The sequence below is a fragment of the Piliocolobus tephrosceles genome, chromosome 10 (assembly GCF_002776525.5).
Source record: "Piliocolobus tephrosceles isolate RC106 chromosome 10, ASM277652v3, whole genome shotgun sequence".
In the NCBI taxonomy this organism is placed as follows: Eukaryota; Metazoa; Chordata; class Mammalia; order Primates; family Cercopithecidae; genus Piliocolobus; species Piliocolobus tephrosceles.
In genome coordinates, this window is record NC_045443.1 from 61,158,724 (window position 1) to 61,178,330 (window position 19,607).

At 38.6% G+C, this 19,607-nt stretch overlaps 1 protein-coding gene across 1 annotated transcript in view; it reads left to right on the plus strand.

Moving 5' to 3' along the window:
- SRGAP1 (SLIT-ROBO Rho GTPase activating protein 1) overlaps positions 1 to 19,607 on the plus strand; it is a 330,478-nt gene that overhangs the window by 237,306 nt on the left and 73,565 nt on the right. The window contains exons 7-8 of the mRNA XM_023225129.2: positions 2,905 to 3,126; positions 5,702 to 5,803. Coding sequence (XP_023080897.1) covers positions 2,905 to 3,126; positions 5,702 to 5,803 — 324 coding nt within the window. The remainder of the gene's footprint in view (positions 1 to 2,904; positions 3,127 to 5,701; positions 5,804 to 19,607) is intronic.

Genomic DNA, 19,607 nt, shown 5'->3' on the forward strand with positions numbered 1-19,607 from the left:
CCTTCCTTCCTTCCTTCCTTCCTTCCTTCCTTCCTTCCTTCCTTCCTTCCTTCCTTCCTTCCTTCCTTCCTTTTTCTCTCTCTCTCCTTCCTTCCTTCCTTCCTTCCTTCCTTCTTTCCTTCTTTCCTTCTTTCCTTCCTCCCTCCCTCCCTTGCTTTTCTTTCTTTCTTTCTCTTTTTCTTTTCTTTTTTTTGAGACAAGGTCCCACTCTGTTTCCCAGGCTACAGTGCAGTGGTACGATCTCAGCTTACTGCAGCCTCTACCTCCCAGGATCGAGTGATCCCCCAATCTCAACCTCCTGAGAAGCTAGGACCACAGCACCCACCCCCATACTCGGCTAATGTTTAAAATTTTTTGTAGAGACAGTGTCTGACTATGTTACCCAGGCTGATCTTGAATCCCTGGGCTCAAGCAATCCTCCCACCTTGGCCCCTCGAAGTGCTGGGATTACAGGCGTGAGCCACCACGCCCAGCCAAGATCCAGCATTTCTAATAAGCCCCTGGTGCTGCCGTTGCTGCTGGTCCACAGACTAAATTTTAAATAGCAAGATTTTAGAATATCTTTACATAAAAATTTCAAATTTAATAATTCTGAAATAGGAGGGTAAAGATTAGAATTAAATAGGTTAGTTGTAAGGACCAACCTATTTAATTTAAATCCAAGGGTGGAATTAAATAGGTTCTAAAGACAGGTCAGTGAAGGCAGATCCGATGGTTCACATCCTGGTAGATACATCCTTTGTACAAAGGTTGCTTTCTTTGCGACCCCTCCACTATTTTAACAGCAAGCCAACGGACAGCTTATGTTCAAATTCCTTGTGGACGGAGATAGTTTATTTACTATGTTCCAATCTTTATATGCCTAGAGCCTAGCATATTCCCTGGCACTTAATCCATGGCCAATTAGTGAGTTGAATTGAATCAAACTGAACTGATTGAACTTCACTGGAACAATGTAGGGAAAGGACCTAGTTTTGTACCTTTAAAGTCGCTTCTTTCCTCTTTAAGTGATTCATACTGCTTTTATGTACAAATTGAAAATCAGCCTGTCAGTAATTGTCAGTAATTGATTACTAATTTCTAGTATTATGCTTTTTTCAAGTCATATTCTCTTAAAATGCAACATGAAAAAATACAAATGCAAATTAAAGATAATGAAGATTCAAGAATCTCAAAGCAGTTATATTCCTAGGAATACTAAATGAAATTCTCTCTCTAATAAGCAGACTTTGACAATCATTTATTATTTAAGAGTTTTATTCTGGGGATAAGAGGGAAGGCATTCCTAGACTATTTTGGCAGATTCTAACCTGTTCTTCTCACTTCTAAAAGAGTACAGTTTATTCTTGATCTTCAATAAAATATGCAAATTCAAAATATTGTAGTTAGTGTATTTGCAGCCTACACAGATTTCGATAAATGATTGTATCAATCTCAGTATTGCACAAATAAAACTTGAATGCTATTTTTCATTCTTTTGTTATTTGATTTTGCCTCTTTTATGTTTGAACAGCATTATGGAGATACAATTCACATACTATGTAGTTCACCCATTATAAATCTATAGCTGTCTTTCAGTATACTGAGAATTGTGTATCCATCACCACAATCAATTTTAGAATATTTTCATTATCCCACAAAGAAATCCTGCACCTCTCATCCATCACCCCCAACTTCTTCCCTCTTCCTAACCCTCATCAACCACAATCTACTTTTTGTCTCTATAGATTTGTCTCTTCTGAACATTTCATGTCAGTGAAATCATATGTGGTCTTTTGTGACTTACTTCTTTCACTTAGAATAATGTTTTCAAAGTTCATCCATGTTATGGCATATATCAGTTCTTCCTTCCTTTTTGTGGCTGAATAATATTTAATGATATGGCTATACCATATTTTATTTATTAGTTTGTGGACATTTAGATTGTTTCTACCTTTTAGCTATTACGAATAATACTGCTATAAACATTTGTATACACATTTTTAGGTGGAAATATGTTTTCATTTCTCTTGGATATATATCTAGGAGCAGATTTGCTGAGTCATATGGTAAAAACTCTGTGTTTAACTTTTGAGGAACTACCAGATTGTTTTCCAAAGTGGCTCTACCATTTTACATTCCCACCGGCAGTGTATGAGGGCTCCAATTTCTCCACATCCTCTCCCACACTTGCTATTGTCCGTCTTATTGATTACAGCCATCCTAGTGGGTGTGAAGTGGTATCTCATTGTGGTTTTGACTTGCATTTCCCTGATTATCATTAGTATTTCCCAGTGATATTGAGCATCTCCTCATGTGCTTATTAACCATTTGTATGTCGTCTTTGAAGAAATGTCTATTCAGATTCATTGCCCATTTTAAAATTAGGCTTTGTCTTTTTATTATTGAGTTTTAAGAGTTCTTTATATATTCTAGATATAAGTACCTAATAAGATACATGATTTGCAAAAATTTCTTCCCATTCTATGGGTTCTCTTTTCACTCTCTTGATAGTGTCTATTTTTTTTTTTTTTTTTTTTCCTTTTTTTCACATGGAGTCTCGCTCTGTAGCCCAAGCTGGAGTACAGTGGCACTATCTTGGCTCGCTGCAACCTTCAACTCCCGGGTTCAGGCGATTCTTGTGGCTCAGCCTCCTGAGTAGCTGGGACAATAGGCACGTGCCACCACACCTGGCTAATTTTTTGTATTTTAGTAGAGACGGGGGGTCTTCAATTTTGATGAATCTAATTAACTTTTTCATCTGTTGCTTGTGCTTTTAATGTCATGTCCAAGAAGCCAGTGCCTAATCCAATATCATGAAAGCTTACCCATTTCCTTCTAAGAGTTTTATAGCTATAGGTCTCACATTTTTGTCTGATCAATTTTGCATTCATTTTTGTATGTGGTGTTCTTTTACTTTTTAAGTGCTGTGATCTTGGCTACCACGCAAGTCTGAATAGAGCCCTAAGAACATATCTCTCTGCGGAGTACAACCTTGAAACCTCCAGACATGAGGGCTTAGACATTATTGAGAATGCAGTTGATAATTTAGAGCCCCGGAGCGATAAGCAGAGATTCATGGAGATGTACCCTGCTGCGTTCTGTCCACCAATGAAGTTTGAGTTTCAGTCTCACATGGGTGATGAGGTCAGTAATTGATCATTTTTTAAATAATGAATTGTCTCTTCACTTATATTTCTCCTCACTTGCTATAATCTAACAGTTGTAATAATTCCAAGTTGTTTTCTCTCTCCTGTCCTTGCAAAGGCCCTTAATATTAATGCTAAGATCAGCCGCTACCAACTTTTTTTTTTTTTTTTTGAGACAGAGTCTTGCTGTGTCTCGGCTCACTGCAAGCTCAGCCTCCTGGGTTCACGCCATTCTCCTGCCTCAACCTCCAGAGTAGCTGGGACTACAGGCGCCCACCACCATGCCCGGCTAATTTTTTTGTATTTTTAGTAGAGACGAGGTTTCACCATGTTAGCCAGGATAGTCTCTATCTCCAGACCTCGTGATCCGCCCGCCTCAGCCTCCCAAAGTGCTGGGATTACAGGCGTGAGCCACTGCGCCTGGCCAGTCGCTACCAACTTTTAAAGCAAATGTCAAACACTCAAATACTCACAAAGGTCAAACAGATAAAAGGTGCAGATTTCTGTTGCACTAAGCTTTCCCAGAATAGAAAGTTTTTGTTCTACCTCAAGACATTTTAATTTAATGAAAAGGAAGGCATTTTGCTGGTCTGATAGAATCTGTCTGATGGCTTCTTATAATCCTGATTTAAAGATTCTTATAAAGAAAAGTAATTGTATATGGCAGGAAAATGGAAGAAAGGAAAAAAAAGTACAAAACTTCTTTTAAGACTCAAGTTGGCTCCAAAGTTTAAAATGAGCCTTAGAAATTATGACTGTTTTATATCCTTTATATAAATTCAGCTTTCTATCCTATTTTACCGAACACATGCGTTTAAACTGATTATGAGTTACAGTTGTTTATGTTATTGTCTATGAACAGGAGAAAACAAAAAAAGCCAGTTTATGGAGCATGCTATATAATAGCACTTGGTGTCTCAGCTGTGCAAAACAAAACTCATAGATAAAAACTCAACTCGGCCGGGCGCGGTGGCTCACGCCTGTAATCCCAGAACTTTGGGAGGCTGAGGCTGGTGGATCACGAGGTCAGGAGATCGAGACCATCCTGGCTAACACGGTGAAACCCCATCTCTATTAAAAATACAAAAAATTAGCCAGGCATGGTGGCAGGCACCTGTAGTCCCAGCTACTCAGGAGGCTGAGGCAGGAGAATGGCGTGAACCTGGGAGGTGGAGCTTGCCGTGAGCCAAGATCACGCCACTGCGCTCCAGCCTGGGCGACAGTGAGACTCCATCTCATAAAAAAAAAAAAAACATAGATAAAAACTCAGTCTTAACTTATTGTGGTGACAGTCTGTTTTTCAAAGTAGATGTAATTATAAGATCATGAAAGATTTCTTTAATGTCATATTTTTTCTGAAATGTCAAGTGTTAAGACATATAAAATATATACGTGTGTATGTATTTATATATAATGTACCTGCTGTATTTCTAATTGGATTTTATGTGTGTTTGATAGAAATGGTAAGCAGTTTTTAAACCAAAAGAACATGGATTTTGACAAGCAGGATGAGTAGCTTATCCCATGTTTCCAAAAACAAATGGTCACTGTTTAAATTTTTCAGCTGTGGATATGTTAAGCATGGCATGTTAACATATCACAGTCAAATGACATCAGTTGGATGTTAATGGTTTTATTATTTTAATAAAGTAAGTTGGTTGCCCTTTTTTATGGCCAGTTCTGCTAAGGAGCAGTGGTAATCTCTCTAATGTTTTGGAAACTCCATAAAAGGAACTCCCATCAGCCAAGAGCATTTCTAAAACAAGGCAGATAAGAAGAAATTGTTTGTTTCTGGTGCAGTTTTAATAATGCTCTGATTTTGAATTTATCCATAATTGAGATCATGGCCAAATATATTCTATCAAAACCTAAGATAAGTGGCCTCTTGAAGTTCATGGTGAATCACACAATTTGGCTGCTATTGGCTAGGGAAGCCATATTTGAAAGATGCTCAAATAGTCATTCACATTTTCTGAGTTTTTACTATGTGCCAAGCACTGATCTAAGTTGCTTCTGTACATTGTCTCATTTCATTCCCACAGCAGCCCTGTGTTATAAGAACTCTTATTATTCTCATTCTACAGATTAGGAAGCTGAGGTTTTGTAACTTACCACAGTCACCTGGCTAGTAGGGGACAGAGCTGGCATTCGAGTACACTGACTGACTTGAGAGCTCAGACCCCAACCAATAAGCCCTGCTGCCTTCTTAATTTATGTCTGTATGGTCCACGTGAATCATCTTCTGCCTCTGCACAAGAGCCATTAAGAATTCCACGAGTGAGATTTCGTCATCAGAGCTCCATCGCAGGAACTGCCCCGTTCTTACCACAGTCCTTCCTGCAGCTGCCATCTTCCAGTCGTAGCCAGGCCAAGCAGCTGCATTCTACTGTTGCAGCTTATGTAACAGCTCCATATTTACAAGAGAAGTTTTGATGCGCCTATTAAAAGTAAATATGTAATTGGAACCTTGAGAGGATTGGTGTGATTCGTGCGTCGTTTAAATAGGAGAACTGTGCTTCTGGAGGTGGGTCTACGGTGCCCTGTTGTAACTGTGGTTTCTCATTCTCCATCAGGTGTGCCAGGTCAGTGCCCAGCAACCAGTCCAGGCAGAGCTCATGCTCAGGTACCAACAGTTGCAGTCCCGCCTCGCCACGCTCAAAATCGAGAATGAAGAGGTGAGCATGCGTTCATCCTGCCACACCAGTATTCTGAATTCAGATATAACTGGAAGGCATTCTCACATGATCTAGCCATATTTAATATTCAAGATTCAACCTCTTCATTATGTATTTCCTGCTCTCAGGGTTCCTGTAATACTCTTTGTAGGGGATAAATGCAAAGATTCTATATTCCGCCATAGATTAATATTTTACTAGACACTCACTGCATATACATGTAAATACAATTTTTTTACCTTAAATTGTAATTCACACTGAAAATAGTTATCATGGGTTGTCAAATTCAACATATATACAAAAATATACAATCCTGTGTACAGTGGAACTTTCGACTAACATGTTAATTAATTTTTTTAAATATTTTGTAGAGACGGGGCCTTGCTGTGTTGCCCAGGCTGGACTCAAACTCCTGGCTTCAAGCAGTCCTCCTGTCTTGGCCTCCCAAAGTGCTGGGATTACAGGCATGAGCCATTGTGGGGCCTGGCCCACAGTGTGCCATGTTAATTTAATCCTAACTTTTAAAATTCACAATTTTTAGGCCGGGTGCGGTGGCTCACGCCTGTAATCCCAGCACTTTGGGAGGCCGAGATGGGCGGATCACGAAGTCAGGAGATCGAGACCATCCTGGCGAACATGGTGAAACCCCGGCTCTACTAAAACAATACAAAAAAAAAAAAAAAACTAGCCAGGCGAGGTGGCGGGCGCCTGTAGTCCCAGCTACTCGGGAGGCTGAGGCACAAGAATGGCGTAAACCCAGGAGGCGGAACTTGCAGTGAGCTGAGATCCGGCCACTGCACTCCAGCCTGGGCGACAGAGCGAGACTCCGTCTCAAAAAAAAAAAATTCCCTTTTTTTTCCTTATGCTTTCCTATATTCTCTAAATTTTTGGTACTGAACATGGCATTACTGATATAATTAGAACAAAATCATATTTTGAAATGGTACTTGAATGGGGATAGACAAATGTTTATTTGCCAGTATTAGTATATTTAAATGAATAGAGTATAAAATATGAATTATCAATATATGTTGAGTTAGGAAGCAATTATACAATTCAGCTGCCTATTTCTGAAATTAACTTACTTGAATCCACGTTCTCCTAAAATAAAGACACGAACCACAAATGTTTCTTGCATTAATCAAGGCTCCCAATTGTAATTTACAGGAACACAAGTTACAAAGTTAACTATTGGTCAGTGTTTGCAGTATCCTCAGACATCACTGGATTTGTGTTCAAATGACGTTATCAGGACTCTCTCTCTTTTTATCACTTTGAAGTGATTTCTTCATGTGTGTTGGTAGTGTGTTGGGGATAGAGGCAGAACTATGTGGTCCCTTTTAAAGCTTGCCATCCCACTTCATCCTAGCATCCTTGTCTCTGCAGTAGGACTGACTCTTCACTGACCTGGCTAAAGTCACGCATACTTCTGGACAAACAGTTCCATCTAGGGGATGAGAGTCTGTCATTGGCCAACCTGGAGAATGTGCAGCTCATAGAACCCTTTGATTGAGAATTCCAACAGAAATAGTGTATTTCTAGAGACAGACAATTCCCAAAAGAAAGGATTGTGGGACAGAAGTGAAAAAATAACTTACAATGATAAAGTGAATATCCAAAATTCACTTTCATGCCCTGTTTTGTTTTAATCCCACCAGGATGTTTGAGCTCTGTGTATTTGTTTCTGTTAAGAAAGAATGATGTATTTTTAGACCAGTATAATTTGGTCAAAACCCATTGTAAATTTTGGCTTTTATTATTCCGAATAGAAACAAACCAGCCCTTATTCAAATGTGTGTATTTAAGATGCAACCAATGTCATCTCTATATAGAGTCCCACAAATGAACCTTTCCAAAGGAAAGCTACTGCTTACCTTGAGGTAGCGTTTGAGAGCCTAGGTTTTGGCTAGGCTTCACAAAATACCTAATGCAGTTTACTGGATCCTATTCTATCTACAGTTTGTATGTCTAGTGACTTCCCTTGTTTTTCCCTGCATATCCTTCTGCTGTTTTATTTGGATAACATTCTCTAAACTCAAAGAAAATAGTGTATTATATACAAAGTCAAAACTGGCAGCTCAAGGATATGTTTTGTTTGGCTCCCAAAGTTTTGACCTGTTTTTTTTAAAAAAGGTCTGGCTACTCTGGCCCTGCACTGCTTCATGAATTGAAGAGCTGGGGCATTTGAATTCTACTTTGCCAGAGTCATTCAACTCCCAGTTCTGTTACAGTGAACTGTTTGTGTTACCTGTCTGGCCTCCACAGGCCTTTGAGTTTGTGACCCTTAATGTATGCCTTTTTAGGCATAATGTGGAGAAGTACAGTGTCCTTATAAACTTAGAGAGTCAAGCAATGCTTTGTGAGGGTTAATTTTTTAAAATTCTCTAAAGAACTTGGGAAGCTGAGGGAGGATCTCTTGAGCCCCGGAGTTCGAGGCTGCACTGAGGTGAGATGGTGCCACTGCACTTTAGCCTGGGTGACAGAGCAGGACCCTGTCTCTTAAAAATATTAATTAATTAAAATAAATTTTTAAAAACCTACTGACTGCAAAATAAAACTTAAAAAGTACTTTTTAAACATTAGCTGAAGCAGCAAATGAATTGAATTATCCTAATGTTTCTTGTGAGCATGACTACTGGTTTATGATTTGTTAGACACCGAAGAAAATTTACTGTAGTGGAGTGGGATTCACAAAGAAAGTAAGACTTAAATTAGATTTTTGATAATCAGTAGATAACCATAAAAATAGAGAGAAGAAAAGATATTTCAATATATGTCAAGGTTCCTTGGGAGAATAGAACAGTTTGGTTATCACCCCAGTTGTCTTTGGGGATGAACTGAAGGAGAAGGTGAGGTCATTCAACAAGAAGCTTTGAGAGCCAAGATAAGGAGTTTTGTTACTGTGGTTCAGTACAATAAATACTGAAGGTCCCCAGGGCTTGAGGCTGCATTGAACTATGATTGTGTCACTGTACTCTAGCCTGGCCAATGGAATGGGATCCTGTCTCCCCCACCAAAAGAAAGAAAAGTTGAGAGAGAATTTCACCCAAGTTTTAAAAAGCATGGACAGTGCAGCTAAGTCGAATATGAACCTTTTCACCAAATCTTAGAATACCTTAAATAGTCACTTTGGGAGGCCAAGGCGGGCAGATTGCCTGAGCTCAAGAGTTCGAGAACAGCCTGGGCAACACGGTGAAACCCCGTCTCTACTGAAATACAAAAAATTAGCCAGGCCTGGCAGCATGCGCCTGTAATCCCAGCTACTCAGTAGGCTGAGACAGGAGAATCACTTGAACCCGGGAGGTTGCAGTGAGCCAAGATCGTGCCACTGCCCTCCAGCCTGGGCAACAAAGCAAGACTCCGTCTCAACAACAACAACAACAAAAAAGTAGGCACCACCTGCAACAGACCATATCTGGCCCATGAAAAAAAAATTTTTTGAGGCAAAGTCTCACTCAACCACCCAGGCTGGGGTGCGGTGGCACAATCACAGCTCACTGCAGCCTCAACCTCGCAGGCTCAGGTGATCCTCCCACCTCAGCCTCCTGAGTAGCTGGGACTGCAGGCATGCACCACCACACCTGGCTGATTTTTGTATTTTTCATAGAAACTGGGTTTCACCACATTGCCCAGACTGGTCTCTAACTCCTGGGTTCAAGCAATCCACCTGCCTCGGTCTCCCAAGATGCTGGGATTACAGGTGTGAGCCATCACTCCTGGCCTGAAAACTTTTGTTTGCTCTACAGTGCTTGGGTTTTGAAAGTTATTTACTGTCCTGTAAAAACTGTAAGTTTTCTTAAAAATACCAATATGCAGGATGAGCACAGTGGCTCATGCCTATAATCCCAGCACTTTGGGAGGCCAAAGCAGGCAAATCTCTTGAGGTCAGGAGTTCGACATCAGCCTGGCCAACATGACAAAATGCCATCTCTACTAAAAATATAAAAATTAGCCAGGCATGGTGGTGCATGCCTGTAGTCCCAGTTACTCAGGAGGCTGAGGCGGGAGAATCACTTGAACCCAGGAGGTGGAGGTTGCAATGAGCTGAGATTACACCACTGCACCCCAGCCTGGGCGACAGTGCAAGACTCTGTCTCAAAAAAAAATATATATATATATATATATATGTATATATATATTTACATATTTTATAAATATACATATTTATAAAATGTATAATATATAAATTATATAATATATAAATGTATAATAAATATATATTATATATAATAAATAATATATATTTATCAATATCCAGCCTCTTTAAAAATTAGAAGAAGTGATCACACTAGACCTGTGTTTCTATAGGACAATAACTGACTTCCTTTAGACACAGAATGTGTGCTTCCAGTTTGCCATGTTCTCCACTCAGCCCACTCAGCTCATTTTCAAGGCTTGCCTGGCCTTTAAAGATATTTGAGTTTGTATCATCTGCCTTAAAACAAAGAGAAGAGAGCAGTACATGCTTGTGAAATGGCCTCAGTATACTTACAAGTAGTAAAAGTTAAAAGGTTTGAGAAGGGCTTAATTAAATTTGTGGTTGATGAAGATTCATAAGAGATTGTGACATTTATTGTCACTTCCCAACTTTACATTTACCTGTTAAACTTTTAAAAATGAGGTTTGAGTTTTATTATGCTGCAAACTTGCGCCCTTAGTACCTCAGTCTCACGATTCCAACTTCCAGCCGATCCGTTAGTGAATATTCATTAGTGCCCACTGTGTGTTGTGCATATGGAATTAGAGCGGAGCCTGCTGCCACACAGCCTTGTGCCCAGTCATTGTTTTATTTTGATTATTTAGCTGTTTATTAAAACTTTGAAGGGAAACATTAATCAACATTACTTTTGTTTTTGTTTTGTTTTGTTTTGTTTGAGACAGGGTGCCAGTCTGTCATCCAGGCTGGAGTGCAGTGGCACAGTCACTGCAGCCTCAACCTCCCGGGCTCAGGTGGTCCTCCTGCCTTAGCCTCCCAAGTAGCTACTTTTTTATTACTTGTAGAGACAGTGTCTCTACAAATAATTATTTTGAATTATTCTTTAAATTTTCTATTATTGTTCATGAATTTTGTTCAAAAACAAAATAATATGCCCAGCTACTTTTTTATTATTTGTAGAGACAGGGTCTCCCTATGTTTCCCAGGCTGGTTGAACTCCTGGGCTCAAGCGATCTTCCCGCCTTGGCCTCCCAGAGTGCTGGGATGACAGGTGAGAGCCACAGCCGGCTCACCTTACTCATTTCAGCCACCCAGCCCAACATTGCTCTTAAAGGCAACTTTTCAAAAACAAACTAATCATTTATACCTTTCTCATTATAAACATTTTCCAAACACTTTCCAGCCTAATATTGCACTGTCTTGTCTGCTTTCTCAAAAGTTGCATTTAACCTTGTTGTAGGGATTTCTGCTTAGGGGTCATTCCTGTTGCTTCTTCCTTTCCAAACCAGCCTCTGGAGTAACTCACCATTGATTACAGTTCCCATTTCTTCAAGTTTCTCATTCTTCCCTTCATCTATACACAGTCAAAGAAAGAGAAAAAGGAACTACTTTGAGGAGAGCATCTATGCCTTTCATATTTTTTTAGGTCAGCATTGGTTTGTGATAGCTTGCCCCATTTTCAGACCGTTTGTCCCAACATTTGGTCCAGAAAATAAAGTTTTCATCAGCATGTCACTGCTGTTCTATGAGTAAAACCTTCTCACATATAAAACAACTAGTCTCTCTTAAATTATAGTAGATTTACCACCCTTAGGGTAACGTACAATGAGAGAAGCCCATAATTTCTCAATCAATTTGCGACAGTGTTGAATGAACAGATAGCTCCACGTAAATGTTCTTAGCACCATTTGAAGTCTTTCACCAGCAGCTTGCCAACGAGTATTTCACAGACTGTTCCAAAAATACATTACTTACACAAGATATTTTAAACAATAATGAGCCAGATTTTAGGCAAACATTTGAGACAATTTTCATGGCATGGGAAATTGAGGGAACTAAGAGATATTTCAGTTATACCTCCTACCTAGGGTAGAAAAATCACATTCCCCTCCCCCCCCCCCCAATTTCTCATAATACCAGTGACCTCAGCAGAATCCCAGGTCATGTAAATCAATGATCAAACTCTCCTGGGGGATTCTCAAGTTCTTTTGAGACTTGATATAAGATATGAAGCCTGATAACCACTTAATTATAATTACTGCTTTGGATCTTCTCTGTGGCCTTTAACTTCATTTTTACTGATTTAAGTATCTTTGACTTGCCTGCAACCTTCTACTGATGAGCTAACAGGAAAATACTAAGTAAAAGATAACTGCCATTTGTCCCTTAAATGACATCATCTTCTTGGCCAAAATTAAAAATAGGATCAACTGTCTTTCACCACAAACACACATTTATATTTTTTGTTTCAAGCAAGCTTTAGCTCACTGAAGGGAAGGCCTTGATCCAAAAGAATACCAAGAGAAATGAGGAGAATTTCTAGGATGGGTATAAAAATGAGTCCTGGGATAGGGCACCCCAAAGAAAATGGCAGAGCTCAGGATGGCTCTCAGTGGAGAAGCCACTCGTTTTCTCTGATGCACTGAGCATTTTTTGGCATCCATGATTTGAAAGGATAACTTCAGCATCCACTGTTCATTCAGTGAACTTTTTCTGATAATTTGCTGTGTTTCAGGCACCGTGCTAGTCCCTGGAGCTATAAAGATTAATAAGTTATCACTGACTTCAAGTTGCTTCTACCATAGGTGGAAATATAAACCTCTAAACAGTGTGGCAGGTGCTTGTGAGAAATCAATTTGAGATCATGCTTCTTAGACCACACTCAGTGTCAAGTCCACCCACATGGGTCATTAAATCAGAGTCGGGGTGGGCCGCAGGAAAACAGGTTTTCTGAGACACAGCTGAAAGCAGAGACTTTGTTCTGAGAGTCCTGAGTAATGATGATGTTTTCTTCCTTGGATTAAGTTATATCATTGCTGAGAATGAGTTTTGTTCAAAAACAAGAGAGCCCAGCATTTGTAAACGTTACCTTAAATGCAAGTACATAAATTACTAGTGTGAATTCTTCTGGAATGGTGATGTGACATTCCCTACCACCCCCCCAAAAAAAGCTTGTGGGACAGCAAACACTGGTCTTTTTTTTCAGATCTGGTAATGCCTACCCAACACAGACAGGGGATAGGGTCACTAGCATTGCACCCATGTTAGGGTACAAGGAGCAAGGGAAGGCCATGGCAGGATGCTCTGCCTGTGCTGTCGCCTTCTGTGGCCTGTGCTAGCTGTGAGTTTCTGTACCCTTGGCTAATTAATTACGGAATTGACCCAATCTGTGTGTGTGTGTGTGTGTGGTCCCTTTCTGCTAATTTTTAGTACATCTGAAATGACACAGTGCTGTAATTGAAATACATTCAAGGTCAGCAATGGGAAGGAGCAAGTAGTTCAGTGGGGAGGTGAAGGAAGGGATGAGGGTCACCTTCACAGATGAGTGATGAGTCTTAAAGGATGAATAGGACTGTATCAGTGCAAGGTACAAGGCACAGTGCCTTAAAATACCTGGAGTGTGTTATGGTATGATTTGTGTCCTCCCTGAAAATTCATATGTTAAAGTCTTAGCTTCCAGTGATTAAGAATGTGATCTTATTTGAAGATAGGGTCTTCACAGAAGTAATCAAATTAAAGTAGGTCAATATGACTTGTGTCCTTATAATAAAAAGGGAGGGGAAATTTGGATACAGAGACACAGGTGGAGGGAAGATGATATGAAGAGACATAGGGAGAAGATGACCATCTATAAGCCAAGGAGAGAGGCCTGGAATAGATCCTTCCTTCCCAGCCCTCAGAAAGAACCAACCCTGCAAACCAACACCTTGATCTCAGATGTCTAGCCTCCAGCACTGTGAGACAATTCATTTCTGTTGTTTAAGCTACTCAGTACCTGGTTTGCCTTAGAATAACACAGTGCATTCAGGGAATGAGACCACTGAAATAGCTGTCTTGTTCTCCCAGTGATGGTAGTGTCCTGGTAACACAAAGGCAACAGAGCCAGTCCACAAAAGCCCGCAGAAGTCACCTCTCCCCAGTCCACAAAAGCCCACAGAAGTCACCTCTCCCTCCTCATTCATTTTGACCCACAGCTCAGAGTTCAAGCCACCCGGGCAGCTCCTTCAGTGCAGTGCATTCTTCCGGTTTCTCATGAATCCTTTGTCAAGTCTTTGGCCTCTCCTTCCACCAAAACCCAACTGTGTTTTCCTGCTGTTGATGGGGAGGTATTACAAGGCTCACATTAGCTGTTTCATATTTGCCTCATTATGTTCCCCCCGAGACTTACCAATATGGCTGGTGTGTGTCAGAAGCTGGTGTTACTGTCTGTTGCAAACATCCCATGGGATGATATGCAGTCCCAGCATTGTGTCCGGTGGCTTCTGTCACATCCTTTATTCCTGATACTTCCACATTTAACCATGACACCACTGTTTCTGAGAAGAAAGTTGAAAAAAAGAAGAAAAATGGTGGTGTTGATTTTGATTCTTCATATATGTATTCCATGTGTGCATTTGATAATGCTGCTGTCTCTGGTTTCCTATACCTATATGTAAGAACATGGTTCTAGTGAAACATTCTTATGTAACCATCTGTGTCATAAACTCAGTGAACACACTTTAATTGCAAAATTCCAACAAATTTACAGATTACAGTTGTCCCTTGGCATCCAAGGGGGATTGGTTCCAGGATCTCCCACAGATAGCAAAATTCGAGGATGCTCAAGTCCCTTATATAAATGGTGTGGTATCTGCACATAACCTACACACATTTTCCTATACTTTAAATCATCTCTAGATTACTTGTAATACCTAAAACAATGTAAATGCTATGTAAATAGTTATAGTGGGTTTTGTTAGTTTTTATTGTTGTATTATTATTATTATTATTTTTTACAAATATTTTTGACCCACAGTTGGTTGAATTTGTGAATGGCTGAATACATGGATAGAGAATCCATTAAAAAAAACAAAAACTGACTGCGTTTGAAGACAAACTAGGAATGTTTATTTTGGTTCATGATTATTTTTGGGTTTTTTTGTTGTTCAGATGGATTTTGTGGTTTTTTGTTTGTGTATTTTAGGAGCTTTTCTTGTCATTGTTTTCCTTTAATTGTGTTTTAATTGGGTACATATCAGAGCACCTTATTGAACGTTACATCGTGTTATTCTTGTACTTCACCTCACCAGTATCTGAAGAACATTTCATGCTCCTACGTATACTTTTCATGCTCCTATGTATTTGGAAGTTCTGCTCTGCCTTCCAGAGCAAAAGAAGCTGTAGTTCTTCCCAGCAGTTTTGCTATTTAAGCCGTCTGTTGAAAACGATTAACTGCTACTGCTGTTGCTTAAATGTTTTTCAAATATGCCCCATCGTGTTCATTCCCAGTCTTACTTCATTAGATCAAGGTTTCATCATCTCTAATGGAACTAGGGTCTCCTCACTAGCTTTCCTGCTTTCTGTCTCTTTCCCTTTTATTGTTCATCAACTCAGGGATCTTTTTAAAATGTAAATCTAAACTGTCCCTTATAGGTGTCAGTGTCCCTGTTGATTCTCAATTAAGTGTGGTAGATGAGGGCCTTTATTTTTGTTTTATTTTTTTAAATTCTGACCCCAGTATCATACAATAGGAAGGGCCTTTATTAGCAAGTCATCTTCTCTCAATGCTATGCACTCCTAATTCTCAAAAAAAACTTCTGGTTGTAGCCCAAGAAGGCCAGCGTCTCTCTTTTCCCACTTTTTCCTCTGCCTGGAATGCCCTTTTTTCCAGTGAACACCTATTCACCTTTTAATACGTGCTCAAAATTTATCTTCTGAATGGTGCCTTCCGTGACTTCCTCAGACAGCACAGTATACTCTTTTGCCTGTGTTTTCTTACACATTTGTCATATTCAAGAGTTTAATTGAATAAAGGAATAATAGCATTTACTTTGTAGCATTTTAATTACTATATATGGCACAAGTACTTCCATTTTTTTAAAGTATTATAAATATAAAATTTATGGAGCTGTAGATAACATAGTCAAATATTTACCTTCCTTGTTCAGTTATTAATTTAGTTATGCATAATTTAAATCATATATAAAACAGTGTTTTAATTTAGAAATGCTGTTTTTTTCTCATTTTCACAATTTTATGAAGACTCTTCATATATCCTGATATTATTTGTCATTACCAGAGCCACATTTTGAGTCATCAAGTACACTTTTCTCAGAGTATACCATCTTCACATCTATTTGTTTGAAATATAATGCTTTTAAAACTTGTGCATGATACTGTCATTAGAAATTTGTCTACAAGCTGTAAGAGTCTATTTGACTAGTGTAGGATGGTGACTCTTTTAATTCAGTCTATAGATATTTAATTATGACCTCCTTAATTAATTACAGTATTTTAATGGTCATTAATATGCTTTTTTTCCAGCAGTCTCTACCCTTTGCATTGTGCATAACCCCAGGAATGATTATTGTCTATTAAATTTCTTTCCCTTCTTTTTTTTTAATATTAATTCCATCACATGACCTTCTAAACATCCAAACTAGAACTAATTGCTACTGTTTCTTTCCCAAACATTATTTTGTTAAAAAAAAAAGTAATTGAAAAGATTTCCACTTCCTGTAATGATGGACTGGATCACTCAACTGATTCCTTCAAATTTTATTTTCTGGGACAAGATGCATGGCCAGGCCTGCAACCTGTGATACAGGGAACCGTATCTTCCCAAAAGGAAGATCATCCAGTATTTTGAACAGTAATAAAATCCAGAATGGGGAGGGGGGAGGGGGGAGGGATTGCATTGGGGAGTTATACCTGATATAAATGATGAATTGATGGGTGCTGACGAGTTGATGGGTGCAGCACACCAACATGGCACATGTATACATATGTAACCTGCACGTTATGCACATGTACCCTAGAACTTAAAGTATAATAAAAAAAAAAAAAAAAAAAAAATCCAGAGATTCTGAGCTATTAGTGCCCCTAATGGTTTGAGAAAATAAACATTCTCTTTGGAGGATAACCTCACCTTTGACCTCAAATAACTCTACAAAAAATATCTAGCAAAGATAGTTAGACAATGAAGAGATAAGAAACCATGAGTGATAGCCAGAAGAAATAATAGACAATAGAGACACACCCACAGGAACTCCAAATATTGGGATTATTAGAAATAAATGACAAAAGAACTATTTACAGTGTTCAAGGAGGTTTTTAAAAGTCAAGCTTAGATTTCATCTGGAAATCATAAGCACTAAAATAACAGATTTGCGAATGAGCTACATAGGAATTCTAGCACTGAGAAATAACCAAAACTAAGAAAGCAGTGGGTGAGTGTAACATCAAATAGAGCTAAAAAATAAATCATTAAAGAAGACAAATCAGAAGAAATAATGAAAACACAGCATCAAAAACCAAAGATAATAAAATACTGAAAAGAAGAATAAGAGATATAGAGAACACAATGATGTCTAATATGCTAATTCAACTCCCAGAAACAACAAAATTTTTTTTTTTCTTTTTTTTTTTTTTGAGACAGAGTCTTGCTTTGTCACCCAGGCTGGAGTGCAATGGCACGATCTCGGCTCACTGCAACCTCTGCCTCCTGGGTTCAAGCAATTCTTCTGACTCAGCCTCCCGAGTAGCTGGGATTACAGGCGTATACCACCACACCCAGCTATTTTGTATTTTCAGTAGAGATGGGGTTTCACCATATTGGCCAGGCTGGTCTCGAACTCCTGACTTCAAGAGATCCACTGCCTCGGCCTCCCAAAGTGCTGGGATTATAGGCGTGAGCCACCGCGCCCCATCCAGAAAGAAAAATAAGAATATAGAGTCAATATTTGAAAAGATAAACGCTGCAAACTTACGAAAGTCTATGAAAAACATCACACAAATTCAAGCAGTCCAAGAAATTCCAGGCAGAATGTATTTTTTAAATCCTTACCTAGATATATTACAGTGAAACTGTAGAAACCCAAAGATGAATAGAAAATTATCAAAGCAGCTGGAAAAAGAAAGCAGATTTTATTCAAAGCGGTGACAGACTGACAGTAACCTTCTCACTCAACAGGAACATGGAAGCCACAACAGAGTACAGTGGTATCTTTCTAATATACCAAAAGAAAATAACTGCTGCACAGAAGAAAATATTTAATAAATGAAGGTGAAATAAAAGACATTGTCAAGTTAACAAAACAGACACATACTAAAACGAATTTCTAAAGGGTACCCTTAAAATATAAGCACTGGACATCCAAGAATGTAATAAATACATGGATGATGCTTCATGAATATTGACTACATAAAATAATAATGTCTTAAATTTAAATATATAAATATTTACGTATATTCTATTATAATACATTACAAAAATAGCATATAAATCAGGAGGAGTAAATGAAGTTAAGATGTTCTAAACTCTTTACATGGTGTGACAGAAGCAAAAAGCTATCAATTTACATTATACTTTGATAAGCAAAGGTAGAATATGACCTTCAGTGAATAAAAAGACTACTAGAAGATTAATAAATAAATAAGCTCCTATCTCATGGCTATGAGATAGGAAAATATTTCTTAAATAGGACACAAGGAACACTGAAAGGAAGGAATTGATAAATGCATTATATTAAAATTAGAATCTTTGTTCGTCTGGACACTATTGAAAGAGGGAAAAACCACAGCACAGAGTGGGGAAAAATATTTGCAACACATACAACTACAAAAAGATTCATATCCGTATCAACAAATCATTAAGAAAAAGACTCATAACTTAGAAAATGGAGAAAGAGATTTGAACAAAGTGTTCTCAATTAAGGAGCTCCAGATTGCCTTAAACATATGACAATGTGCTCAATCTCATGTATCAGGGAAATGCATATTCAAACCACAGTGAGATACCACTGCACACCCAACACAATTGTTTAAATTTAAAAGAAAGACTCACAATACCAACTGTTGATGAGGACGTGGAATCGCAGGGATTCTTCCACTCTGCTGGTGACAATATTAATTACAATCATTTTGGAAAACAGTTTAGCAGCAGTTCGATTCATATATGTGTGACTAAACAAAAATGTGTTTATAGCAGTATTATTCAAAATAACCCACAACTAAAAAAAAGCATCTATCCATAGTAAAATGGATGAATTACAGTTTATTCCTACAATGAATAGCAATGAAATATACTCACAAGAAGTGAGTGTATCTCGCACTGAGCAAAAGGAAGACAAAAATGATACATCCTGTAGGATTTCATTCATGTAAAGTGCAAGAAAGGGCAAAACTAATATCTAATCTTAGAAATCCAGGTAATGGAGGAGGAGAGGGAATAGGTGTATGGTAACTGGGAGAGGCACTAGCAGGCTCGTAATATACTTTTTCTTAGTCTGATTGTTACTCACATAGGTGTGTTCCCTTTGTGATAATTCATCATCAAGCTGCACACTTATGGTCCGTGTGTTTTTCTATATGTAGTTTGACTTCAATTAAAAATGTTAAGACAAAAAAGTAATTGAGAGAGTACCCAGTAATATATGAGATTTATAAGGACTGAAATATAAAGCAATAACCTCCTTAGGATGATTTTGAAGAAATCCTTCCCTTAAACTGGTGATATGGAGTGTTTTTTACCTTTGTTTCTCTCCTAATAGACTGTGAATTTGGCGGGGACAGGCCCTGTGTAGTCATCGCTGCCTGACAGAGTGGACTCTCCCTGTTTGTGGGATTCATGAAATAATGTACTAATGTGAGAAATGTATTTCTGTTCCC